The sequence below is a fragment of the Eumetopias jubatus genome, unplaced genomic scaffold, assembly GCF_037043125.1.
Source record: "Eumetopias jubatus isolate StellerSeaLion01/CBP00866 unplaced genomic scaffold, mEumJub1_p1.0 scaffold_4, whole genome shotgun sequence".
In the NCBI taxonomy this organism is placed as follows: domain Eukaryota; kingdom Metazoa; phylum Chordata; class Mammalia; order Carnivora; family Otariidae; genus Eumetopias; species Eumetopias jubatus.
This window is the reverse complement of record NW_028274810.1, coordinates 2741763-2769507: the sequence shown is the minus strand read 5'-3', so window position 1 is coordinate 2769507 and position 27745 is coordinate 2741763. Positions and strand designations below refer to the sequence as shown.

General features: G+C 37.4%; 1 protein-coding gene across 7 annotated transcripts in view; it reads right to left on the bottom strand.

The window, feature by feature from the left end:
- ARNT (aryl hydrocarbon receptor nuclear translocator) overlaps positions 1-27745 on the bottom strand; it is a 66223-nt gene that overhangs the window by 23614 nt on the left and 14864 nt on the right. For 5 of the 7 annotated variants that reach the window (XM_088022273.1, XM_088022275.1, XM_088022274.1 and 2 more), the window contains 6 exons: positions 25009-25120; positions 17661-17705; positions 13012-13056; positions 9684-9728; positions 6031-6244; positions 2554-2767 (listed from right to left, as the gene is read on the bottom strand). In XM_088022273.1, coding sequence (XP_087878399.1) covers positions 2554-2767; positions 6031-6244; positions 9684-9728; positions 13012-13056; positions 17661-17705; positions 25009-25120 — 675 coding nt within the window. The remainder of the gene's footprint in view (positions 1-2553; positions 2768-6030; positions 6245-9683; positions 9729-13011; positions 13057-17660; positions 17706-25008; positions 25121-27745) is intronic. The other 2 variants (XM_088022277.1, XM_088022278.1) reach the window with 1 other exon arrangement.

Genomic DNA, 27745 nt, shown 5'->3' with positions numbered 1-27745 from the left:
AACAGTCTGGTGTGTTTTCTTGTATGTGGTGAAGAGGGAAAGGAGAGACACTAGAGGCAAAGATAAGTAAGTATCCTACTGATGTCCTCCAATCTCATTTATAAAAGAATAGGCCAAGTAGGGAACGGATATTTTTCAAGTCCAAAATACCTCAACCCCCATCAATGAATGTTATTCTTAAATGCAAAGGCAGCACTGGAGAAAACCTTGTGCAAAGAAGAAAGGTGGGAGTGGAAAGTGGTGTTGGCAAGCAAGAGGCTAGGCTACATTCTTGGGTCTCATTTTTATACACATACACATGCACGTGTGCGCACACATGCACACCGAGGGAATGTCATTGTTTAAAAACAAATAATTTGGGGCGCCTGGGTGACTCAAGTCAGCTGAGCATTTGCCTTTGACCAGGTCACAATCTCAGGGTACCAGGATCAAGCACCACATCAGGCTCTCCGCTTAGTGGGGAATCTGCTTCTCCCTCTCACTCTTCCTCTGTGTTCTCTCTCTCAAATAAGTAAACAAAATCTTTAAAAAATTAAAATAAAAATTAAAAAAAAACAATTTTATATGCTATAGTAACACAATTATCTATCTCCAGCCAAAATTTTCTTCCCTTTATTATATAGAAATGAATGGCAAGAGCGCCTGGGTGGCTCAGCTGGTTAAGCGTCTGCCTTCAGCTCAGGTCATGATCCCAGGGTCCTGGGATTGAGTCCCGCTTCAGGCTCCCTGCTCAGTGGACAGCCTGCTTCTCCCTCCCTCTGCTGCTCCCCCTGCTTGTGTGCTCTCTCTGTCAAAGAAAGAAATAAAATCTTTAAAAAAAAAAAAAAAGAAATGAATGGCAACTTTTGGAAAAAAGAACTAGAAACATGAAACCCATAAAGACCTGAAAGAAGGGAAAACTAAAACACAATTAATAAAACCAAAACCAAAAAATAAAACCAAAATAAAACCAAACATGAAACCCATAAAGACCTGAAAGAAGGGAAAACTAAAACACAATTAATAAAACCAAAATTAATAAAACCAAAAACCAAAATAAAACCTTGCCATTTGAAACGACATGGATGGAACTAGACGGTATTACGCTAAGCGAAATAAGTCAATCAGAGAAAGACAATTATCATATGATCTCACTGGTATGTGGAATTTAAGAAACAAAACAGGATCAGAGATGAAGAGAGGAAAAAATAAGACAAAATCAGAGAGAGAGAAAAACTGTAAGAGACTCTTAATCATAGGAAACAAACTGAGGGTTGCTGGAAGGGAAGGCAGTGGGGGGATGGAGTAACTGGGTGATAGATATTAAGAAGGGCAGTGATATAATGAGCACTGGGTATTATATAAGACTGATGAATCATTGACCTCTACCTCTGAAACCAATACTACATTGTATGTTAATTAACTGAATTTAAATAAAGATAAATAAATAAATAAAACTATAATGGACTTCCTTGTATTTTATTACCAAGTTTTTTAAAAGATTCTATATATTTATTCATCTATTTAATGAGAGAGAGGGAGAGAACACATGTGTACATGTGTGTGCATGAGCACAGGTAGGGGCAGAGGGAGAAGGAGACAGGAAATCTCAAGCAGACTCCAGCTCAGTGAGGAGTCTGACACAGGGCTTGATCCCAAGACTCTGAGATCACAATCGGAGTCAAAACCAAGAGTTGGGATACTCAACCAACTGAGCCACCCAGGCCCCCCTTAATTACCAGTTTTGATCTGCTTTCACTTTAAATTTTTTTCCAGAGTTGCTTAAGAAGCAGATGTGTTTCCTATAGCCAAACTCTGCAAAAGGACTGAATAGCATTAAAATAGGGTGAAGAAAAAAATAAATAAAAATAAGACAAAAAATAGTACAGATACAAAAAATAGTAACAACTTTTATACTGATAACCACTCTTTAAAATAAAAATCTATTAAATAGAACCCAGTATATAAAACTATATATATACTTTATATATATAAAGTATATAAAGATATGCACAAACAGGTAGAAAAAAATACCAGGTAATTACCCATACAAATGAGAAACATGGATAACTTAATTCTTTTAGAATGGAAAAAAAAAGTTCATTGTAGATTTGGTTTTTACTGTTTTATTTACAGTAATTAACTTATATACGTGCACTGTCACTCAAGAAACATTTTCGGGCGCCTGGGTGGCTCAGTTGGTTAAGCGACTGCCTTCGGCTCAGGTCATGATCCTGGAGTCCCAGGATCGAGTCCCACATCAGGCTCCCTGCTCAGCACGGAGTCTGCTTCTCTCTCTGACCCTCTTCCCTCTTGTGCTCTCTATCTCTCATTCTCTCTCTCTCAAATAAATAAATAAAATCTTTAAAAAAAAAAAAAGAAACATTTTCTAACAATAAGCTACAAATTGTATTATCTGCATGTGGATAGAAAAAAATGATTATATTCATTATGGGAGAATATTCTAGAAGGTTTGCCAGATTCAATGAACAAACTGAAGAGCTAAAACACCTCTTCTGTTTCAGGAAAAAAAGAAAGGGCTTCCCATTCATTTTCCATCCACATAATTCGTACCTGTCAGGGCATTTTCTGAGGTGGAAAGCTGCTCACGAAGTTTGTCCACGTCATCTGGATGCACCTGATCATAGAGTGTGCTACCAAACCATTCAGACTGTGGCTGATTCAAAACTGGGGTCACTGAGTCAGAGACATAAACCACCCGGCCTGTCTCACATGAGACAATAAACAGAAAGCCATCAGCTGCCTCCAAGATCAAATGTTTGAGTTCCTGCCCAAAAAAGAGAAATGAAAGTTAATACTGAACTCTTAAAAGTCAAGAATTATTCACGGAAAGAAGACATTTCAGGCCTTATGCACCTCTCCCTAAGCAATTGCTGGCTCCTGCCTGATCCACAGCCCCAGCTTTGCACTCTAAATGTAACTGCCTTCACAATAGGTAAATTTTCTAACAGTATTTCTTCAATCTCTCTGTCACTATTCACCTCCTCCTCTTTACCTCAGGACGCAAGATGGGAAATAAAAAGGTTTCCCACTAACAAAAATTTAGTCCTTGATCTCACCCCCTCTGGTCTCTTTTTAGAATCTTGCTCTATAAATACTCCCATTTTCACTCTTTCCCCTCAGATCTATAAACACGATCAGGTTTTCTCAATTCTATACAAATCTTTCCTCAATTTTGCCCAACTCATCTCTTTTTCAGTGCCGAGTTTATATTAAGAGTAATGTTATATTCACTGGTTTTATTCTCTTACCCTTCACTTATTTCTCAATCCCACTACAACTGTCACTCTAAACCATTCATATTGTTTGCAGCAGGTTAACAATGTTCTCCTGACTGCCAATTCAAGTCTCCTTTCCTGGGTCTTTATCATGTTACCCAATCTCTCTCCAGAATCTGGTAATGTTATCCATTCCATCCTTTTAAGTTTTATTTTCCTCTAGCTTCTACTACACCCTCCTCCAACTTTGGCTACCTTTCTAAACATCCCTTCTCTGCTTCAGGCACCCTTCCCTTTGTTCAAGTCTTAAGTATATATATTTCCAAGGTTCTATCTTAAGTTCTCTTCTCTATTTATACCATATTCTCTCCCTGAGAAATTATATCCACTCCTCCCTGCCATGAAATGATGCCCAAGTCTGTATCTCTAGACTCGCCTAAACTTTTTTCTTTAGCTTTAAGCAGACCTAAATTCCAACCAACTGTTAAAACATTTGCAATTTAGATATTCTACCAGCAACTCAATTTCAACATCTCAAAACTGGTCATATTTTCCCCTCCAAAGAATAATCCTCTGTGCTCTTCTAGCATTTCCTTTCTTGATTAACAGTATCACCTTCCTCTCAGGCTACAAGACTCAAAATCTAATTACTCTCTCTCCTGCTCCAGTGGTAACTGTTTTATTAATTCTATTTCCAATAACTACATCACTGTCCTAGTTATCTTATGCCAAGTCTCAAATCCAGCCTTAAAATGCTCTGTATCAACAAATATAATTTTTTGGGGGAGAGAGATGGGGAGGGACAGAAAGAGAAGGAGAATCCCAAGTAGGCTCCATGCCCAGCGCAGAGCCCAACTCAGGGCTTGATCTCATGACTCTGAGACCATGACCTGAGCCAAAATCAAGAGTCGGGACACTTAAAACTGACTGAGCCACCCAGGCCCACTGACTGACACATTTTTGACGGCTCCCTACTGCCTAAAAATTAATATCTAAATTCTGTAACATAACACCTAAATACTACATGATCAGGCCCCAGCCTACCTCCCTATTGTCATCTCCCAAGGCTTGCTAAACTATTTCATTTGCCTTGAATAATCCAATCATTCTCACTAGGCATTTGCTCAAGTTATTCACAGTATTTATGACACTAATCCCTTACCTTTCCTTTTCCATGTTTATATTTCTACAGGACTTTAATACTGCACCTCTATGATAGAACTAATCATGTGTTTATATTGTGATTTATTTATTTACATGTCTCTTTCCACTAGTGACTATCTCTTATCTCTGTTCTTCTCATAGCACAAAGCACCTGGTTAGCCCACAAAAGGCGCATAAACTGGAGTCTGTTCAATCAATATCTCTATGTGTATTGTTAGATTAACTGATTAACTATTTCAAAGTACATATATCTAAAATCCATGCTGTATGTTTTCATATAGAAACTCTTATTTGGAAAATCATTCTTATTGCTTTCTTCCAAACCACATTCCTTCCTTCTAATCCTCTGAATAAAAGAGTGACATTATAGGTCAATTTTTTCTTCCTTATATTTCCTGTAAAATTTTCTGCAACAACCATGTGTTATTTTTAATAATCAAAAGAGAACATACCTTTCTTACTCTTAGAAATCTTTGCTAACCATCCCCACTCAAACCTGGTCATTCTATTCACTTTAGCCGTCCCTCCACTATATATTTATCTAGTCCCATATAAATTATTAGTAAGTTTTAAAGAAAGATTATTTCTCAGGGTGCCTGGGTGGCTCAGTCAGTTGTGTCCGACTCTTGGTTTTGGCTCAGGTCATGATCTCATGGGTCGGGAGATCCAGCCCCACACTGGGCTCCATGCTCAATGGGGAGTCTGCTTGAGATTCTCTCCTTCTCCTTCTGCTCCTCCCCCTGCTCACATTCGGTCTCTCTCAAATAAATAATCATTTTAAGAAGATATTTCTTCTCTGTATGCATTTTCTTCTCATTTTTCACTATGTGTGTTTCTAGACACTCAAAAATTCATATTCAGACTCACTTCCACTCACTCACATATTCATACTCAGATTAAGTTCCTGAGAGGCTAGAAACGTTTTTGCCTTCCCTATTTTTCTCATTACATTTAACAGAGCACATCTCTAAGGAACAATGACTGCCTTGTCAGACTCCTTTTATCACTAAAACTAAAAGCTGTTTCAGGAATAAGAAACAGTTTTCTTCCATCTTCTATAACCCTAAAGCCAAGGAAGAGAACAGGTTCCATGGACACAATCATCTCTTCTTCCTACAATTCTACTCTTGTTTCACCTTATAGGCTATATTCATGAGTGAAGTTTAAAATACATATAAGCTTGGGGCATCTGGGTGGCTCAGTTGGTTAAATGTCTGCCTTCAGCTCAGGTCATGATCCCAGGGTCCTGGAATTGAGCCCTGCGTTGGCGGGGGGGGGGGGGTCCCCTGCTCAGCGGGGAGTCTGCTCCTCCCCCACCCCCACCTGTGTGCACATGCTCTCTCAAAATAAATACAATCTTTAAAAAAATTAATAAAATACCTAATAAGCTTGTTAAATAATTTGCACAAGTCTTCTGTACTTCTCACTGTTCCGATGCTAATGAATATAATAGCCAGGAATTGAAACTACTTTCCCATGTGTGAATTTTTCCTTAACAGGTGAATTCTTGTACTTTAAGCAATCTACAGACTCAGCTTGGCTCTGACTCTCAATATAAGGCACTAGTTAGAATTATGGTCATCTACCCCGCAAAGATAAAAATTTTCAACAGATTCTCGACTATCTCAGATTTGTACATCCCAGAGACCTGATCAGTGAGGAATGAAGGCTTGTAGGTGCCATCAGTGGATGTATTCCCAGTTCCTCTCAAGGACTTCATGTGAGAGACTGCCATGCGTAAGATGGTTAGCTTGTCTGGTTTTCGAGCCAGGGCACTACAGGTGGGCACCATGTCTGACAGTTCTGTGATGTAGGCTGTCATCTTGTTCCGTCGCCGCCGTTCAATTTCACTGTGATTTTCCCTGCATGGAGAGAGGAGAAGCCCCACCCAGGTGGTCACATCTGGCCATTTGGGAGGTGAGAAGAGTCATATAAATACGGAGTCAGCTGCTGAAGAAATGTAGTTTTTAGATTTAGGAGTGTTTAAGTCTCGGAAGATAGAGTCAAGTTTGCCAACCTTCTCATGCAGAACAAGGATGAAATAGAAACCAACAAGGCAGACAAAGAATAAACAGATACCAGCAATTCTCCCTATCTCCTGGAAACTTCACTTCCTATGTAAATTACCACTCCCCCAAACAAAACAAAGCAAAAAATATTTTAAAAAGTGATAGTCTTAAAAGATGTTGATTTTATTCATGTTATTTCCCGAGACAAATAATCTTGGTTTGGCTGACTCCATGTTTACTAATTCAACTTTTTAAGGCCGAAAATAAAATGACCAGTTTTTTCCAACACAAGTATACTGCCCAACAACTGATAAATGAATTGATAGTACAGATTCCTTTGGTCTATAAAATGTTGCCTGTTCTAAGCTTCTCTCCTACTCTTAACACTAGAAGGCAGAACTGGAAGATTTTGAAGTTTTCTTTGTCTCACTAAGGCATAAAGTCCTAGCTTCTCTATCTGGGTGTGGTGCCAGTGTACTGAGCTTAAGAGATTTTAAGATAACCCTATGGTCAAATAATCTTCAACAAGGCAGGAAAAAAAATTGCAATGGAAAAAAGACAGTCTCTTCAATAAATGGTACTGGGAAAATTGGACAGCCACATTCAGAAGAATGGAACTCGACCATTCTCTAACACCATACATAAAGATAAACTCAAAATGGATGAAAGCTCTCAATGTGAGACAGGAATCCATCAAAATCCTAAAGAACATAGGCAATAACCTCTTCCACATCGGCGACAGCAACTTCTTTCAAGATACATCTCCAAAGACTAGTGAAACAAAAGCAAAAATGAACTTTTGGGACTTCATCAAGATAAAAAGCTTCTGCACAGCAAAGGAAACAGTCAACAAAACAAAGAGGCAACCCACTGAATGGGAGAAGATATTTGCAAATGACACTACAGATAAAGGGCTGGTATCCAAGATCTATTAAGAACTTCTCAAACTCAACACCCAAAAAACAAATAATCAAGTCAAAAAATGGGCAGAAGACATGAACAGACACTTCTCCAAAGAAGACATACAAATGGCTAACAGACACATGGAAAAATGTTCATCATCATTAGCCACCAGGGAAATTCAAATCAAAACCACACTGAGATACCACCTTAAACCAGTTAGAATGGCAAAAACTGACAAGGCAAGAAACAACAAATGTTGGAGAGGTTGTAGAGAAAGGAGAACCCTCTTACACTGTTGGTGGGAATGCAAGTTGGTACAGCCACTTTGGAAAACAGTGTGGAGGTGCCTCAGAAAATTAAAAATAGAGCTACCCTATGACCCAGCAATTGCACTACTGGGTATTTACCCCAAAGACACAGATGTAGTGAAAAGAAGGGCCATATGCACCCCAATGTTCATATCAGCAATGTCCGCAATAGCCAGACTGTGGAAAGAGCTGAGATGCCCTTCAACAGATGAATGGATAAAGAAGATGTGGTCCATGTATACAATGGAATATTACTCAGCCATCAGAAAGGATGAATACCCAACTTTTACATCAACACAGATGGGACTGGAGGAGATTATGCTAAGTGAAATAAGTCAAGCAGAGAAAGTCAATTATCATATGGTTTCACTTATTTGTGGAACATAAGGAATAGCATGGAGGACATTAGGAGAAGGAAGGGAAAAATGAAGTGGGGGTAGAAATCAGAGGGGAAGATGAACCATGAGAGACTATGAACTCTGAGAAATAAACTGAGGGTTTTAGAGGGGAGGTGGTGGGGGGATAGGTTAGCCAGTGATGGGTATTAAGGAGACCATGTATTGCATGGAGCACTGGGTATTACAGGCAAACAATGAATCATGGAACAATACATCAAAAACTAATGATGTACTGTATGGTGACTAACATAACATAATAAAATTAAATTAAAAAAAAAAAGATATCTACTAGTGGTCCCTTCTGGGTCCCCAGCTGGAGCAAAATGAATTAGAGAGTAAAAGTGGAGTGGGGAGGAAAAGGCCTGAAAACAGACAATTTGGATCTCAACAGGGTACGTGGATCACATCTCCATAATAATCCAGTAGTTTTCAAGTTGGATTTCTAAAAAGCCCCATAGTTCCTCAGTGTCTTCTACGAGGATGCCTCAAAGAAAGAACGAAACAACACACTGCATTTCTGCTTCTCCTTGAGCAGCTTTTGCTTTATCTTTTTTATTCACTTCCATTACCACTTAAGGATCCTATCTGAATAAAAGTTCTTTGTCAAAACAAAAAGAAAAATAAAAACAACTGGTCTAACATAAATCTCTTCATGAGAAGAATTAAGGTTAAGAAGTTAACTAAATGACTTTCCCAAAGGCAGCATTCATTCCCAATTAATGCAATGGTTTTCCCACCATACCATGCCAAATCAGCTTTCTGAAGACTTAGCAGGAAATGACAACAAAATGAGCTTGTGGCCGCGCTGAAAAAGGTAATGAGATGAGGGGGTAAAGTAGTAAAAACAGGTATTGGTATCAATGATCTATCTCCTACTGAATGGTCCCAAATCACAGAAGCAAGAAAATAGAAAAATTTGGGCACACCATTAGTATCCTAGTATTTCTACCTTATTGACAATAGTCTCCAAAGAGAACTCTAAAGTCTCCTTTCCAAATGGCAAAAAGATCTCACCATGTAAGTTTGTATTTGTTAATTTGCCTGAGAAACATAAAATTCTACTTTCAAACTTAAAGCACCCATCCTCCTAGTATCTGACAGATTTCTGACACCGAAGTCCAGAAGGCTACTCTTTTAAAAAGCCACATCAAGACTGCTAAAACTTTTCTGGAAAACCATAAAAGATTCAATCACCAAAGCAAGACCAGTACTGTATGACACAGTAATCTAGCCTGTGAGTCTACACAGGAAAATAAGGGTGTGCTTTCTAGAGAGGTACAGAATAAATGCTAAGGCCTAAATATTGGGAACCAATTGCAAACACAAATATATTTATTAGTCTTCTGATAAAAAAGTATGCCCCTGCTAAAGCACCAACTGGCACCACTGCCCTGCTTCTAAAGCCTTTTATTCTGTGAAACAGTGCTGAGATTAAAGAGGAAAAGAGAAAACTATAAAACTAATAGCAATTTCTTAAATTCCTTAGTAAAGTTCCCTCAACTCACCCACTTTCTGATGGGGGAGGCCAAAGTTCCTGTTACACACAAACTTCTAATAAATCTTGTCCTCTCTTGCCACAGATAAGGAAAAACACAAAGAGAAAGGGGAAGAAAAGAGCAGAGTAAGAAAAAGGAAAAAGCAGCATCATCTGCTTCATCATGCTGAAAGACACTGTTCTCCTACCTGGCAAGTCTCTCTTTATCCGCAGAGCTCTGCTCATCATCCGACCTAAAAATAGAATTAATGAACTAAGCTAAAATTAAAATAAAAAGAAAGAAAAAAAGAGGGATGGATGGATGGATTGATGCAAGGAAGTAGAGGGGAAAGGAAAGGAAAAAGGAAATAGAACAAAATAGATGCAGAGAAGGGAAAATTAAAATATGGACAGGAACCTTGCCCATAACTCTACAAAGCCATTTGTTAGGATAAAAAAAAGTAACTCACAGGACAAAGGCTGACATAAAAGCAAGGCCAATATTCATTATAAATTAACACAGTCTGAACACAGAAAGCATTTTGCCAATCAATCTCTATACAGACCAACAATATATAGTTTGAACAAGAACCAAACGAGGGAATACCATTCTCACACACTGCTCCCAATCTGGAAATAAAATGATATCCACATATGCTATTCTTTTTTTTTTTTAAGATTTATTTATTTATTTGAGAGAGGGGGGAAGGTGCAGAGGGAGAGGGAGAGACAGAATACTCAAGCAGACTCCCTACTAAGAGCAGAGTCTGACGTGGGGCTTGATCCCAGGACCCCGAGATCACAACCTAAGCCAAAATCAAGAGTTGGCCACTTAACCAACTGAGCCACCCAGGTGCCCCCACATATGCTATTCTATAATAAAAAAACAAAGAGTAAATCATGGTAAGAATGTTAAACAAATGATCACAAATACAATCTCTCTGTTAACACGCAGACACACACATATGCTCTCATAGACAAAATAACCTAACAGGTTTCACTGGATAAATTACATAAATAAAACTTAAGAATTAGGTTTCTGGCACATCCCCTACCATTGACTGGATACTAAAGTAGTAAATTTCTATTTATTCACTCTCCCATTTCTTTGCAGTAAAGCTCCAAAACTGCTGGATCCCCACTGTCAACTCCCCCTCTCCTGGAGGGGGCTACAAAGGATTACCATTTAAGTTTTTCTGGAAAACTGAGAACTATAAGGGTTGGTGGCAACTGAAGAAACATCAAGGTGTTGGTAGGCCAGTATATCAGTAATCAATTCCATTAAAAACAATATATATAGATATAGATTAAGAAGCCTCAAATATGTCTAAGTAAGCATGATATATTAACAGGCTGAAACACTATTTCATTATTAAAAGTGATAGGTACAGAGGCACCTGGGTGGCGCAGTCGGTTAAGCGTTCGAATCTTGGTTTTGGCTCAGGTCATGATCTCAGGATGGTGAGATGGAGCTCCATGACAGGCTCTGTGGTTGGTGGAGCCTGCTTGGGATTCTCTCTCTCTCTCCCCCTACCCCTCCCTACCATGCTCACTGACTTGCTTGTTCTCTTTCTCACTCTAAAATAAATAAATCTCAAAAAAAAAAAAAAAAGACATGTACAATGAATAGCAATACCTGGGAAACAGGAAAAAAAGAGACCCAAAATAACACAGTAATAAGAACATAAATATGAAATTTACCTATACTGATAAGAAACACAAGAGAATTGCCTTATATTCAGTAAAGTTTCATGTTCATTGGTTATTATGGTTCCTTAACAAACTACAAATCCTTTTTTCAAAGAATTGAGAAAATAGATACATTTTCAGCTTTATAGACCTACTGAATTCCCAAGGAGAATATGTGAGGTGAATTGGCACAATCTAAGTTGTCTGAAAGAAAGTTAAATATCTAAAATTCCTATTATTACTACTACTACTACAAATCCATAATCCCTTAACCACTCTAGTATTTCTGAATGAAATATGTGAATGTATAAATATTTATACTAAGTACAACAAATGAAGACTAAAATAATTCAGGTCATGTCTTCATAGCTTTTTGGAATTTCAGTCACGAGACTGTTAACCTGTATGACCAGTACTACTTGATGGCTTGACTATCTTTCTATCTATCTTTCTTTTCTTTTCTTTCCTCTCTTTCTTTCTCTTTCTTTCAGCAATCTCTACATCCAACGTGGGGCTTGAATTCAGGACCCTAAGAACAGGAGCTGCATGCTCTACTGACTAAGCCAGCCAGGTGCCCAGGATGGCCTGACTTTCCAAAGCAGCTTCAGAAACTATTCCCCAAATATCTATAATTAACTTCTCATTTTAGAGACGGTTTATACCCTAAAGTATTTATAACTATCTATTTCAATAAATAAATTACTTGAAAATGTCTTGAATTCACTCCTTTCCTATTGCCATTGCTTCCACTCCAGCCCAGGCACTCATCATTTTATAGCTATCTTATTATTCACCCTTGCATCTACCTCCCTGACTATTGTGCTTCTTTTTAATCAATCCTATACACTGCTACTAAAGAAAATCCCATATGCATTTTATTTATTAAAATCTCTTATTCAAAGCCCATGATGGCATCTTACTGCTTCAGATAGTTATAAGCCACTCTGACTGGTATTAGCCCTCTACATCAGTGGTTCTCAAGGTTTGGTTCCCAGACTAGCAACATCAGCAATAAATATAAGAACTCAGTTAAGCTCTGGATTTTTGATTATTCATTTTTCTGAGGTGGCTGCAAACTCACTTTTTACAAAACAGACTAATTTGGGCGCCTGGGTGGCTCAGTCGGTTAAGCATCTGCCTTTGGCTCAGGTCATGATCCCGGGGTCCTGGGATCAAGTTCCGCGTCGGGCTCCCTGCTCAGCAGGGAGTCTGCTCCTCCCTCTGCCTGCCACCCCTTATTTATTAAAATAAATAAGATTTTATTTATTTATAATAAATATTTATTATAAATAAATATTTATTTGTCAAATAAATAAAATCTTAAAAAAACAAATGTACTGTTTAAAATATACAGAATGAACTTTCTAAAAAAAAATCTTGCTTTTTATTCATAAATCCTTCTCAATTTTGTACATCTGAGTTGATGAAAAGCGAAGTATTTTTCATAATCTTCACAAAATTTAAATAAATTTATTAAAATCAAAATTCATCTCCACAAAAATTATTTCTGTTGCCATTTTTAAAGGAAAACTATTACCTGTATAGATTTTGTGGACCCATTTAATAATAAATACAACCATGAAATCCATAACTTGTGTTCCTGTGGACACCCAGCAAGCACACTGTATAGCTGCCTACCATATACATAAAAACACTCTATAAACTGTACCATCAGTCTGAAGTCATGTTAACTGAACATAAACAATAACTGTCATACTAAATTTTGTCAGCTTTCAGAGTAAGGAAGAAGACTGACAGAGAAATTAACTCCTAATGAGATCAAATTAAACCCAATACACTTGAACTGCCTGGTTCCACAACATGGCCCAAGATGCTCTACTACATTACCTGGCAAACCGCTCCTTATCATTAGACATCTGATCATCATCACACCTAAGAAAGAAAAATAAGATTAGCCCAAAACATTATACTTGTTATATCTACTTCCTCTGAAATAAAAACTAGAAAGGAGTAAAAATATTCAACAGAAAAAAAAAAAAGCCAATGGAAAACCATCAAAAGCGATAGAGATAGTAATACCATCCCAAAGAACTTAAGAGACCCATGACTATTATTTGTCAGGTTTCCGATGTTCTCCTTTACCTTTACTTATGAGACACTCCAAAAAAAAGAGAATGATCTCATGAGGGCACAACGGACTGCCCTGTCAGCACCACTCTGAGATTGGGGATAGTTTTAATTATGGCAGAAAAACAAGGAACATAAAATTGACCATCTTAACCAATTTTTAGAGTACAATTCGGTAGTGTTAACTACATTTACATTGTTGTGCAACAGATCTATAGAACTTTCTAATCTTGCAAAACTGAAACTCTATATACACTAAACATCATCTTCCCATCTGCTCCCCACCTAACCCCCAGCTCCTGGTAACCATCACTGTACTTTCAATCTCTAATTTTGACTACTTTAGATACCTCATATAAGTGAAATTACATAGTCTCTTTTTGTGACTGGCTTATTTTACTTAGTATAATGTCCTCAACATTCATCCATGTTGTAGCATATGCCAGGATTTCCTTCCTTTTTAAGGCTGAACAATATTCCATTGGACATATATGCCACATTTTCTTTATGCATTCATCTGCCAGTGAATATTTGGGTTGATTCCACCTCTTGGCTATTGTGAAAATGGGGCAGTGCACATGAATGTGTAAATATCTAAGACCCTGTTTTCAATTATTTTGGATATTTATAACCAGAAGTGGGGCTGCTGAATCATACGATGATTCTGTTTTTAGTTTTTTGAGGAATCTCCATACTGTTTTCCAGTAGTTAAATTTACCATTTACATTCTGACCAACAGTGCATAAGGGTTCCTTCTTTTTCACATCCTTACCCAACATTTATTTTCTGTTTCTTTGATGGTAGCCCTCATCATGGGTGTGAGGTGGTAGCTCACTGTAGTTTCAATCTTCATTTCTCTAACGATTAGTGATGTTGAACATCTTTTCATATGCTTGTTGGCCTTTTGCATACCTTCTTTGGAAAAACGTCTATTCCAAGTCATCTGCCAATTTTTAATCAGGCTGTTTTTTTTTATTATTGAGTTATGGTAGTTCTTCATATATTATAGATATTAACCTCTTATCAGATATATGATTTGCAAATATTTTCTCCCATTACATGGGTTATCTTTTCACTGTTTTCTTTGATACACAGAAATTTTTAAGAGATAGTTTTATATTATGACATGAACAATGTTCTTTATCTCTCTAATCAAGGAAACACAATCCATTCATCCCAACAACTTCTACTTAATAAGCCAATAAATCATATCTGCTAAAGAAAGAAACTACAGGATTTGTTGAGGGAGGAAAACCTAACTTTAAAAACATTACTCTACTCTCTGGATGATCTAAATTTTCCTCTTCTCACTGCCACAGGATATAGCAAAGATCTATCAACTCTGGACAGAAAGTGCTTTTGGGAGATAGGTAAATGTCACAAAATTTGCAGTTAAGCCAGTTATTAAATTAGAACCAAAATTTATACTGCTCCTTCACAGGCTGTAAATCCTCAAGTAATCCAACCCCAAGAATTTTCAATTTTTGAAAATAACAGAAGAGAAGAAGAATGGGCAAAAATGGAGATGTAACTGAATTCCAGCTCAAGTACAAATGGTCTGTTCCTAGGACACAAAATATGCTTTAAATCAGATGCTACTAACTCCTAGTGAAAACATGTAACCTAAACTGAAAAGAGAGACCTATAATTTATATGTTAACTTTGAATCTCAAGAATGAGTCTTCTAGATCCTTACTACTGAAAGTATGGAAGCAGATTCCAGAAATGAAGCAGAACACAGAACCTTGGGCCCTACCCCAGGCCTACTGAATTACATTTTTTTGGTAAGTAATCTCTAGGCCCAATGTGGGGCTTGAACTCACAACCCCAAGATCAAGAGATGCATGCTCTACCAACTGAGTCAACCCAGACCAAATTACAACTTTCAAAAGTAGCATCAACCAAGGAGATTTAGTGCTGACTTAGGGATACAATGCAAGTAAGGCTTTCACACACTGACCAGAGTGGAAAATTCCAATTGTTTTAAAAAAAAAAAAAGATAAAGAAATTTGGTGATGCCTCTCTCGGGCATAATGACCCACTAGGTAAAATGAATTGTGACAGTCTTTTTTTATGGTTGGGGAAAGAACAAATGAACCTTTCTGGATCTGCATATAGTTTGTGACTACTAGGTTTTGTGGAAATAAAGACAATGACTCAGGGCCAGAGCTAACTGAGAAATATTTAATAAATAAGACTAGCAGCAGGGTGCCTGGGTGGCTCAGTCGGTTAACCATCTGCCTTCGGCTCAGGTCATGATCCCAGGATCCTGGGATCGAGGCTCCTTGTCGGGCTCCCTGCTCCACGGGGAGCCTGCTTTTCCCTCTCCCACTCCCCCGTGCTTGTGTTCCCTCTCTTGCTGTCTCTCTCTCTCGCTGTCAAATAAATAAATAAAATCTTAAAAAAAAAAAAAAAGACTAGTGGTTACTTCTATGCCATTCATATGCACAATAAGTTCCACCAATAGCATCTATCATTACAATTATGGATTCCCAATTGGAAGAATTCCCAGAACTGTTTGAAAAACAGTTTGGGATGCCTGGGTGGCTCAGTTAGTTGGGTGCCTGCCTTCAGCTCAGGTCATTATCCCAGGGTCCTGGGATGGAGTCCGGCATCAGGCTCGGCGGGGAGCCTGCTTCTCCCTCTGCCTGCTGTTCCCCGTGCTTGTTCTCTCTCTCTGACAAAGAAATAAATAAAATCTTAAAAAAAAAAAAAAAGTCTATCCTTCCCCCAAAATTGAAATATCTTCCCCTCTTCACATTTATTAATACTCATTAAGTCTCAAGAGCTCTCTTGGAGAATTATTTTCTCCAATGTTCTGCAACTATTTCTTTACGGTAGCCAAGTTACAGTTGTTTTCAAGAATATCTGGTAGGACTCAGCAACTAGTTAGTAGTGAGAAATATAAGCCTAAATAAAATTTACTAAAATGAAAAAAAACAGATGTCTCTGATGGAACTTAAGCATTATAAAACTAAACAATGGCAAGGAATTTACAATACGGACATCCTCCATACAAAAACAAAAACTTAGGACATTATGAATGTATGTACACACATATACATTTAAATATGTGTGTACATATTTAGTACATACACTTACATATGTACTAAAATTTCTAAAAGGATACTCAATATAACTGGAAACTGTAGCTGTCTAAGGGAAAGGGTCTGAAGTGAAAGGAAGACATACCTGCACTACACATAACTACTTTGCACTGTTTAAAAACTTAAAAAATATATTACTTTTTAAAAGATCTACTTAATAAAGCAAATGAAGCCACCCAGGCTCAGTCGTTAAGCATCTGCCTTTGGCTCAGGTCATTATGGTTGGGGAAAGAACAAATGAACCTTTCTGGATCTGCATATAGTTTGTGACTACTAGGTTTTGTGGTCCCAGGGTCCTGGGATCAAGCCCCGCATCGGGCTCCAAGCTCTGCGGGAAGCCTGCTTCTCCCTCTCCCTGCCGCTCCCCCTGCTTGTGTTCCCTCTCTTGCTGTGTCTCTCTCTGTCAAATAAATAAGTAAAATCTTAAAAAAAAAAAAAAAATGACAAATGAAATCTGGACACTCACATAATAAGCTTTTTTTTTAAATAGGGCTCCTTTATTTATTAAATATTTGTTACTCAACAAAGTAGACCCACCTAGGTAATATTTTCAACTTTGGAAAGGAAAAACAGCAAGTTGCAGTCCAGGTTATCTCCCTTTCTTTGACTCTTACTGCTTTGGTCTTTAGCAGGAATAAGTATTTCCCTTCTCTGAAAGAACTCCTCCATTAATATAGCAAAAAGTCCATATTCAGTGCTCCAGAAGATTCATTATTCAAGGATACAAATTCTAATTCCTGCTCTGTAGAGGTCAACAGGTATCAGAATGTATGAAAGGTATATGACCCCCCAATGAATTACACCTTAGCCTCCTAACACACTGATTCAGGACTTGGGACATAAAATTTACTTTGGCCAATGGAACACCAGCAAATATCAATATAAAGCAGAGGCTTGATAAGCACTTAGACTGGGTCTTGCCTTTCAGATTGTAGCCATTGGCATGTAAAGAAATTGTTTGACCTCCTTAAGGATAAAAGACCACAAAGAAAACAGAATAACCATCCAGCCAATGCACAGCATTTGAGAAATAAAAAATTGTTATTGTTTTTAAATCACACAGCAACTAACTGTAACAAAGGGTCTTGGAAATTCTCTGCCCTCTCTTCACTGAGCTCCTTCCTCTGGAACCATTACATTAACAAAATGCTTGAAAACTTTATGAGGTATAATACAACAGGAAACTTTAGTTTTAGGATACAGCACTCACCTCAGGCCTAAGGACAAAAATATTACAAGTCAGAAATAAAGATCATGAATTTTTAGTATCAGAAATCTAGAGAAAAAATTAAAAAATCTTACCTCAAAAATTTACTGTTCCCTTCTCCATCATCATCAAAATCCAACCTGGGAAAAGCCAACAATAAATATTATAAGCCCACTGACAATACAGAACACTAAGAAATTAAAAATTCTCTACCCACAAACTATCTGAACACCCACCCAAATGGAAGAAGGAACAAGAAGTGGACAGAAGTCAAACGAAGATATGTGACTTCCCCCTTGTACCAAACTGGGCAGTCAAAAGAGTGCCCACTGCTATCTTACATTTTCCTAAGTTGGCAGTCCACCTTTGCCAAAGTTTTATATCAGAGTACAACCTCTACCAAAGGTACAGGAATCCACTCAAAAATGAAATTAAAAAATGAATAAGTCAGGTCCATTTTTCAATTCTACAGTTTAAAGTATGTTACTAGATTTCTGAAACTTATTCCAAAACAGTGATGTTACACATAAGGGAGCAATTTACTCAGAAGGTTATTAATTAATGCTTCTTTACATCACATATCTAATATATATGTAATATATGATACATTCAAGACAATGCTAGATGAGAGGAAAACAAGAGACTTGCCCTCAAGGGACCCTCTACCTAGACAAATACAAATATAAAACAAATGAGAATAGGAAAGTGCCATGTGAGGAGCACAAGCAATATGCTATAAGACATTTAGTGAAAGCAGCAGTGACTTTCATTTCAAGGGATTAGGGAAGATTATAGGTAACAAGGTAGGCCAATCTCCTATTAAACTAAAATGTTACCACCTTAACCCAGTGATCACTCTTGGCATCTCTACTAGCCTCATAACCTCACATTCTGGGTCTCTAGATGGATTACATATGAAGTACACAGTGTCAATTCTGAAAGTGTTCATTCCTCTTCCTCACTGTAGCCCCCTAATTACTTGTCAAAATCTACCCAATAACTCCGTTTCCATGAATCTACCCTAAAGAAAATAACTCAAGGGCGCCTGGGTGGCTCAGTCGTTAAGCGTCTGCCTTCGGCTCAGGTCATGATCCCAGGGTCCTGGGATTGAGTCCCACATCGGGCTCCCTGCTCGGCAGGAAGCCTGCTTCTCCCTCTCCCACTCCCCCTGCTTGTGTTCCTGCTCTCGCTCTCTGTCAAATAAATAAATAAAATCCTTAAAAAAAAAAAAGAAAGAAAATAACTCAAAAGAGAGAAAAAATTTATGTACAAAGATGTTCACCGAGCATTACATAATAGCAAAATCTTCAAAACAACTTAAATATTCCAAAATAGGAACTGAATACATCCCTTTATGTAATTTAAAAATGTTTCTATAAAATATTTAATAATATGAAAAAAAGGTTATATATGGTTAGGTGAAAAGACCAGGCTATATAAAACTATATAATTATAGATTACAACTACTAAAAAGATCTACATATAAAGAATGAAGAAATTATACTAAAAAACTGATAGGAGATAGTAGGATTATTGCTATTCTTCTTTCTTACTATTTTCCAATCTTTATAATGTGTACTAATGAGACAGAAGAAAGAGAAATTAAGGAGTCAATCCCACTTACAACAAAACCATAGAATACCTAGGAATAAACCTAACCAAAGAGGCAAAGAATCTGTACTCAGAAAACTACAGAACACTCATGAAAGAAACTGAGAAAGACATAAAGAAATGGAAAAATGTTCCATACTCATGTCTGTACTACCTAGAACAATCCATACATTCAATGCAATCCCTATCAACATACCATCAACTTTTTTCACAGAGCTGGAACAAATAATCCTAAAATTTGTATGGAACCAGAAAAGACCCCAAATAGCCAAAGGAATGTTGAAAAAGAAAACCAAAATTGGTGGCATCACAATTCTGGACTTAAAGCTGTAATTATCAAGACAGTATGGTACTGGCACAAAAACAGACACATAGATCAGTAGAAAAGAGAACCCGGAAATGGACCCTCAATTCTATGGTCAACTGATCTCCAACAAAGGAGGAAAGAATATCCAATGGAAAAAAGACAGTCTCAGGGGCGCCTGGGTGGCTCAGTCAGTTAAATGGCTGCCTTCGACTCAGGTCATGATCCCAGGATCCTGGGATTGAGCCCCAGGTCGGGCTCCCTGCTCAGTGGAGAGCCTGCTTCTCCCTCTCCCTCTGCCTGCCACTCTGCCTACTGTGCTCTCTCTCTCTCTGTCAAATAAATAAATTAAAAATCTTAAAAAAAAAAAAAAAGAAAGAAAGAAAAAGAAAGAAAAAAGTCTCTTTAACAAATGGTGCTGGGAAAATTAGACAGCCACGTGCAGAAGAATGAAACTAGACCACTCCTTCACCATACACAAAAATGAACTCAAAATGGATGAAAGACCTAAATGTGAGACAGGAATCCATCAAAATCCTAGAGGAGAACACGGGCAGCAACCTCTGTGACCTTGGCTGAAGCAACTTCTTGCGAGACACATCTCCAAAGGCAAGGGAAACAAAGGTAAAAATGAATTATTGGAACTTCTTCAAAATAAAAAGCTTTTGCACAGCAAAGGAAACAGTCAACAAAACCAAAAGACAAATGACAGAATGGGAGAAGATATTTGCAAATGACATATCAGATAAAGGGCTAGTATCCAAAATCTATAAAGAACTTATCAAACTCAACACCCAAAGAACAAATAATCCAATCAAGAAATGGGCAGAAGACGTGAACAGACATTTCTTCAAAGAAGAAATACAAATGGCCAACAGACACATGAAAAAATGCTCAACATCACTCGGCATCAGAGAAATACAAATCAAAACCATAATGAGATACCACTGAGATACAGTGGTCAGAATGGCTAAAATTAACAAGTCAGGAAATGACAGATGTTGGCGAGGATGTGGAGAAAGAGAAATTGTTGGTGAGAAGGCAAGCTGGTGCAGCCACTCTGGAAAACAGTTTGGAGGTTCCTCGAGAAGGTGAAAATAGACTATCCTACGACCCAACAACTGCACTACTGGGTGCAAAGATACAAATGTAGTGATCTGAAGGGGCACCTGCACCCCAATGTTTATAGCAGCACTGTCCACAATAGCCAAACTATGGAAAGAGCCCAGATGTCCATTGACAGATGAATGGATAAAGATGTGGTATATATACAATGAAATACTACTCAGCCATCAAAAAAAAAAGAAAGAAATCTTGGCCATTTGTAACGACGTGGATGGAACTAGACGGTATTATGCTAAGCAAAATAAGTCCATCAGAGAAAGACAATTATCATATGATCTCACTGATATGTGGAATTTAAGAAACAAAACAGGGGTGACTGGGTGGCTCAGTCGGTTAAGCGTCTGCCTTCAGCTCAGGTCATGATCCCAGGGTCCTGGGATCAAGCCCCAAGTTGGGCTCCCTGCTCGGCAGAAAGCCTGCTTCTCCCTCTGCCTCTGCCTGCTGCTCCCCCTGCTTGTGCCCTCTATCTCTCTGTCAAAAAACAACAACAACAACAAAAAAAAAACCTTAAGAAACAAACCAGAGGATCATAGGAGAAGGGAAGAAAAAATAAAACAAGGTGAAATCAGAGAGGGAGACAAGCCATAAAAGACTCTCAATTGTAGGAAACTGAGGGTTGCTCGAGGGAAGGGGGTGGGGAGATGGGGTAACTGGGTGATGGACATTAAGGAGGGCATGTGATATAATGAACACTGGGTATTATATGAGACTGATGAATCACTGATCTCTACCTATGAAACCAATAATACATTATATGTTAATTAACTGAATTTTAAAAAATTAATTCAATTAAAAATAAAGAATGTGTATTACTTTTTTTTTTTAAGATTCTATTTACTTATTTGACAGCGAGAGAGACACAGCGAGAGAGGGAACACAAGCAGGGGGAGTGGGAGAGGGAGAAGCAGGATTCCCACTGAGCAGGGAGCCCGATGTGGGGCTTGATCCCAGGACCCAGGGATCATGACCAAAGGCAGACGCTTAATGACAGCCACCCAGGCGACCCTGTGTATTACCTCTTTTAGTGTATTTTCCTGATTACCAATAATACCCATTCATTTCAGAAAATCTGAAAATAAAGACAAGTCTCCCATTATCTCATCATCCAGAAATTGATGAGTATCCTTTCAGTTTTGCTATGCACATTACACATATTTCTTTCTGACAGAGTAGTATGTTACATAAACCGTAACCTCCCAACATACTGTGAACATTTTTCTGTACTGATACATACCTGTCACCTCCAATGGCTGTACAGTATTCCATTTCAAATATACTATAATTTACTCAATCAATCCCAATTTTGATATTTATAATGCTTCCAATTGTTTGTTATTACATATAACCTTAACACTGTGTTTAAGAGAGTGAACTCTAAAGCTAACCTCCCAAGGTTCATATCAAAGATCTTCCACTTACTGGCTTTAGAACCTTCAGTAAGCTACTTATTCAATGAGTTAAAATGTGTAAAACTCTTAGAGATACAGCAAGTCTTAATATGTTACCCATGTTACCACCTAAACTCAAGAATCACTCTTGCATTATTATTAGTTGGTGAAATTTAAAGACTAGCTATATTAGCTACACAATTTTTCTTTCTGAGAGAGAGAGAGAGAAAGCTAGCGGGCATGTGTGAGTAGGGGGAGGAGAAAGAGGGAAACAGAGAATCTTAAGCAGGCTCCAGGCCCAGTGTAGAGCCCCAAGGCAGGGCTCCATCTCATGACCCAAGATGAAATCAAACTGGAAATCCAGGTGCCCCTTAGCCACACAATTTTTAAAAAGAAAGCAAAAAGAGAAATTTAACAACAAAAAAATGGGACAAAATACTACCCATTCTCCCAGGCTTTTTTTTTTTTTTTTTTTAAAGATTTATTTATTTACTTGGGGCATCTGGGTGGCTCAGCTGCTTGGGTGTCCGACTCTTGGTTTCAGTTCAGGCCATGGGTCATGGGACGGACCCCTGAATCAGGCTCTGAGCTCATCAGAGATTTTCTCCCTCTGCCCCACACCCACGTGCATGCACTCCCTCTCTCTCCCAAATAAATAAATCTTTAAAAAAAAGATTTACTTATTTACTTATGAGAGTAATACACAAACTATACTAATAAAGAAAAAAATTGTAAAACAGCAAGACAAAAGAAGTCCCTAACTTACAAGTGAAAACCTGTAAGGCTACAGGAGATTTCTCGACAGAAACTTGGCAAGCCAGAAGAGAGTGGCATGATATATTCAAAGTGCTGAATGGGAAAAATCTGCAGCCAAGAATACTTCCCAAACAAAAACTAAAGGAGTTCGTGACCACTAAACCAGGCCTGCAAGAAATATTAAAGTGGACTCTTTGAGTGCAAAGGAGAGACTGAAAGACAAGAAAGGATCAGAGAGGGCGCCTGGGTGGCTCAGCTGGTTAGGTGACTGCCTTTGTTCGGCTCAGGTCATGATCCTGGAGTCCCGGGATCGAGTCCTGCATCGGGCTCCCTGCTCGGCAGGGAGTCTGCTTCTCCCTCTGACCCTCCCCACTCTCATGCTCTATCTCATTTTCTCTCTCAAATAAATAAATAAAATCTTTAAAAAAAAAAAAAAAGGAAAGGATCAGAGAAAATCTCCAGAAACAACGACAGAACAAGTAATAAAATAGTTATAAATACATATCAATGATTACTTTGAATGAAAATGGACTAAACACTCCAATCGAAAGATATAGGGTGTCAGAATGGATTAAAAAAACAAGACCCAACTATATGCTACCTATAACACACTCATTTTAGACCTAAAGACACCTGCTGATTGAAAGTGAGGGGGTGGAGAAACATCACACAAATAGATGTCAAAGGAAGTCAGAGTAGCAATAGAAAGACAAAGTAGACTTCTAGATTCTTGTATTGTTTTAGTCCTGCTTTGGTATCAGGGTAGTATTAGCTTCATGGAATGACTGAATGTAATACCTCTATTCCATTATTTGTAAGATTTTGATAAAGACTGTTATTATTTTTTAAATTTTTGTGGGGTTCGCTAATGAAGCCATATGCCTTAGGTTTCTTTGTGCTGGGAAATTTTTGATTCCTAATTCAACTTTCATTCATGTTACTGGTTTAATAAGATTTTCTACTTCTTAGATTCATGATTCAATCTTGGTAACTTGTGCATTCTTAGAAATTATGTTTTTTTCCTAAGTTATTGGATTTGTTAGAACATAATTATTTACAATAATCTGTTATCACACTATGTATTTCTGTGGTTATCTACTGTATTGTTTCCCTTCCATTTTGGTTCTCATTTTGGTTTCTGAGCCTCCTTTTTTTTCCTTAATGTAATTAAAGCATTGCCAATTTTGTTTATTTTTTTTTTTAAAAACTGGTCATTACTTTCAATGTTATGTTATTGTTTATTATGGTCTCTTATTTATTTCTGATTTTTCTTTGTTATTTCCCTCCTCTACTAAATGTCAGCTGTTTCTTCATCTTCTAGTTCCTTGTGCTATAATGTTACCTTGAGTTTTTTAATACAGGCATTTATAGCATAAATTTCATTCTAACATCTGTTTTCACTGCCTCCCATAGGTTTTAGAATATTGTTTTCTTTTGTTTTGAGGCATATTTTGATTTGCTGTTTATTTGGCCCATGGCTTGTGCAGTAATGTGTTGTTTTTTAAATATTAAATATTTAATATTTACCTTGCACGTTTTCCAGCTTTATTGTTGATCTTTAGTTCTGTATCATTGTGGCTGGAAAATACACTTGGTATGATTTCAGTCTTCTTAAATTTGTAATATTTGTTATGCTTCTTTTTATGTGATTTAACCAGGAGATTCTTCTGTGTGTACTTGAAGAAAATGTGTATTCTATTTTTCTTGGATGGAATGTTTTACATATATCTTTTAAAACCATGCATCCTGAAGTATGTTTCAAATAAGAAATGCTCTTGTTGAAAAAAAAAATAACTTTGAGGGTACTCATTTAAAATAAAGCATAACAGAGAGAAGGTGGGGGGGATGGGTGAAATAGGTGAAAGGGATTAAGAGTACACCTGTCATGATGAGCACCTGAGTAACGATGTATAGAATTGCTGAGTCACTATATTGTACACCTGAAACTAATATAACACTGTATGTCAATTATATAGTAATTAAAGTAAAAATCTTAATAAAAAATAAAATTAAAAATAATTTTTTAAAAAAACCCTGCATATAAAAAATATATATATGTATTATAAAAATATATATATAAATAAAAACAACAATTCTGTATAAGGAAAAAAATCCAGGGACTAAAGAGAGGTATCTGACTGCAGTGTAGTTAGTAACCAGCTGAAATGAGAGGGCTGGACATAGCAAAGAGGATTCAGTCACTAACTAAATCAGGCTGGCTTATAGGAGAGCCATTCATGACACGATACCCAAACTCACCCTGGTCGCCGCTTAATAGCCCTGTGGACAATGGCTCCTCCACCTTGAATCCCAGGCCCAGGGTTTCCTGAGGCAATGGCTGGACCCAGTGATGGTACATCTGATGTCATTTCTATCAGAGAAAAATGGAAATATACATTTAAGAAAGATAGTCCTTTCTTATCATCAACATCATCACCAAGTTAGCTGGAAGAAAGGCTCAGGTAGGGATGAAATCCCAGTAGTTTGCTAGAAAACCCATATGCTCATATCCAGATTTCTCTTCTTGAATTCTTACACTGGTGAAAACATACATTCCCTGTACTTCAGTACCCCCCCGCCTTCACAGAGTCTGGAAGAGGGAGTACTATATTCTATCTGCAGCCTTCACTTTTAAAAGCTTGTGATAGTGACAGAATGTTAATCTAAAACAAACACACACTCACAAAATCGGTTAATACATTTTACTCATGCAACAAACATACATAACTTAGATCCTTTTTTTATTTTATTTAGAAAATACAAAAAAGAACCCAAAATAACTGGAATTCTAACCCCACTTAAAAATAACAAAGCAGCACTCTCCTTTCCTCTCCCAAAGTGGTGTCAGTGAAAGCAAACTAAAACAGATCTTTTTTTTTAAGTTTTATTCATTTATTTGACAGAGAGAGACACAGCGAGAGAGGGAACACAAGCAGGGGGAGCGGGAGAGGGAGAAGCAGGCTTCCCGCTGAGCAGGGAGCCCGATGCAGGGCTTGATCCCAGGACCCTGGGATCATGACCTGAGCCGAAGGCAGACACTTAACGACTGAGCCACCCAGGTGCCCCGTTAAAACAGATATAAATAAGATCCAACATCTGGGACGCCTGGGTGGCTCAGCTGGTTAAGCATCTACCTTCAGCTCAGGTCATAATCCTAGGGTCCTGGGATCGAGTCCCACATCAGGCTCCTTGCTCAGCAGAGAATCTGCTTCTCCCTCTGCCTGCCGCTTCCCCTGCTTGTGTGAGCACTTTCTCTCGCTCTCGATCTCTCATAAATAAAATCTTAAAAAAAAAAAATCCAATATCACATAATACAAAAATATTCAAACTTCAATTTTAAGAAAGAAAATCACTCATCATACCAAGAACCAAGATCTCAAACTGAATGAAAAATAACAATGATACGACATAAATGTTAGAACTATCTAAGATTTTAAAGGCAGTCATGATAAAAATACTACAACAATTATTAACACAGTTGAAATAAATAAACTGAAAACCTCAGCAAAGAAACAGTCTCAACAAAGAAATAGGATATAAAGAAGAATCAAATAGATATTTTAGAACTGAAATATAACTGAAATAAAAAGTTAAAAGGATTGATTCAACAGCAGAATGGAGAGAACAAAGAAAAGAATCAGTGAAATGGAAGACAGAACACGAGAAATTATCCATTACAGTACTGGGAAAGAGAAGAGAAAAGAGGGCAAAGCTGAAAAACAATGTCTAAAAATTTCCCAAATTTGACAAGGGATGTAACCCACAGATTCAAGAAGTTGAGTAAACCCCAAAAGGATAAACCTAAAGAAATGCATTCTAACACACATCATAATTAAACTTCTAAAAACTAAAGATAAAGTTTTGGAAGTAGCTAGAGAAAAATTACACCTTACCTACAGAAGAAAAATAATTCAAACAACAGCAGATTTTTCACCTGAAACCATGGAGGCAAAAAGACCATGGCACAATATCCTTTAAGTTGTAGGGAAAAAAGAACTTTCAACCCAGAATCCTACAACCAGTGAAAATATCATTCAGGAGTGAAGGGGAAATCAACACACTCTCTGATGATGTAAAACTAAGGAGAACTTGCAACCAACAGACCTATCCTTAAAAAATGACTAAACAAAATTCTCCAAACAGGGAAGAAATTATAAAACAAGGAATTTTGGAATATATCAAGAAATAAAAAAGAACACAGTATGCAGAAATATGGGTAAAATCCATAGGCTTTCCTTCTCCTTTTGAGTTTTCTTAATTACATTTGGTGGTTGAAGCAAAAAATACAACACTGTCTGATATGTTTCTGAATGTATATAGAGGAAATATTTATCATAATTAAATTATGAATCGGGATACTAAAGGGAGGTAGGATGTTAACACTTAAAGTGGTAAAATGACACCACCCATAGACTGTGATGTTATAATATATAATGCAATGCCCACTCCAGCAATTACCAGAAAAGCTATACAAGGAGATACACCAGCAAACATTGCATATAAATCAAAATGCAATTCTTTTTAAGATTTTACTTTTATTTATTTTTTTTAAGTTTATATATATTTTTTGGTAATCCCTACACCCAATGTGGGGCTCAAACCCACAACCCCAAGATCAAGAGTCACATACTCTTCCAACTGAGCCAGCCAGGCACTCCTCAAAATGGAATTCTCAAAAATGTTCAAATAACCTACAGGAAGGCAGAGAAAAAAATAGAGAAACAGAAACCCAAACAAATGAAAAAGAAAACAGCAGACTTAAGCCCTAACATACCAATTTTATTAAATGTAAATGGTCTAAATATACCAATTAGTAAAAAGAGATTAGCAGAACAAACAAAAAAACATGACCCAGTCTATAAGAAATGCTTCAAAAAAAAAAAAAGTTGCTTCAAATGCAACAGTACAGACAGGTTGAAAGTAAAAGGATGAAAAAAGATATATAATACACTGATCAAAGGCAAGCAAAAATAACTGTATTAATAATAATCAAGTA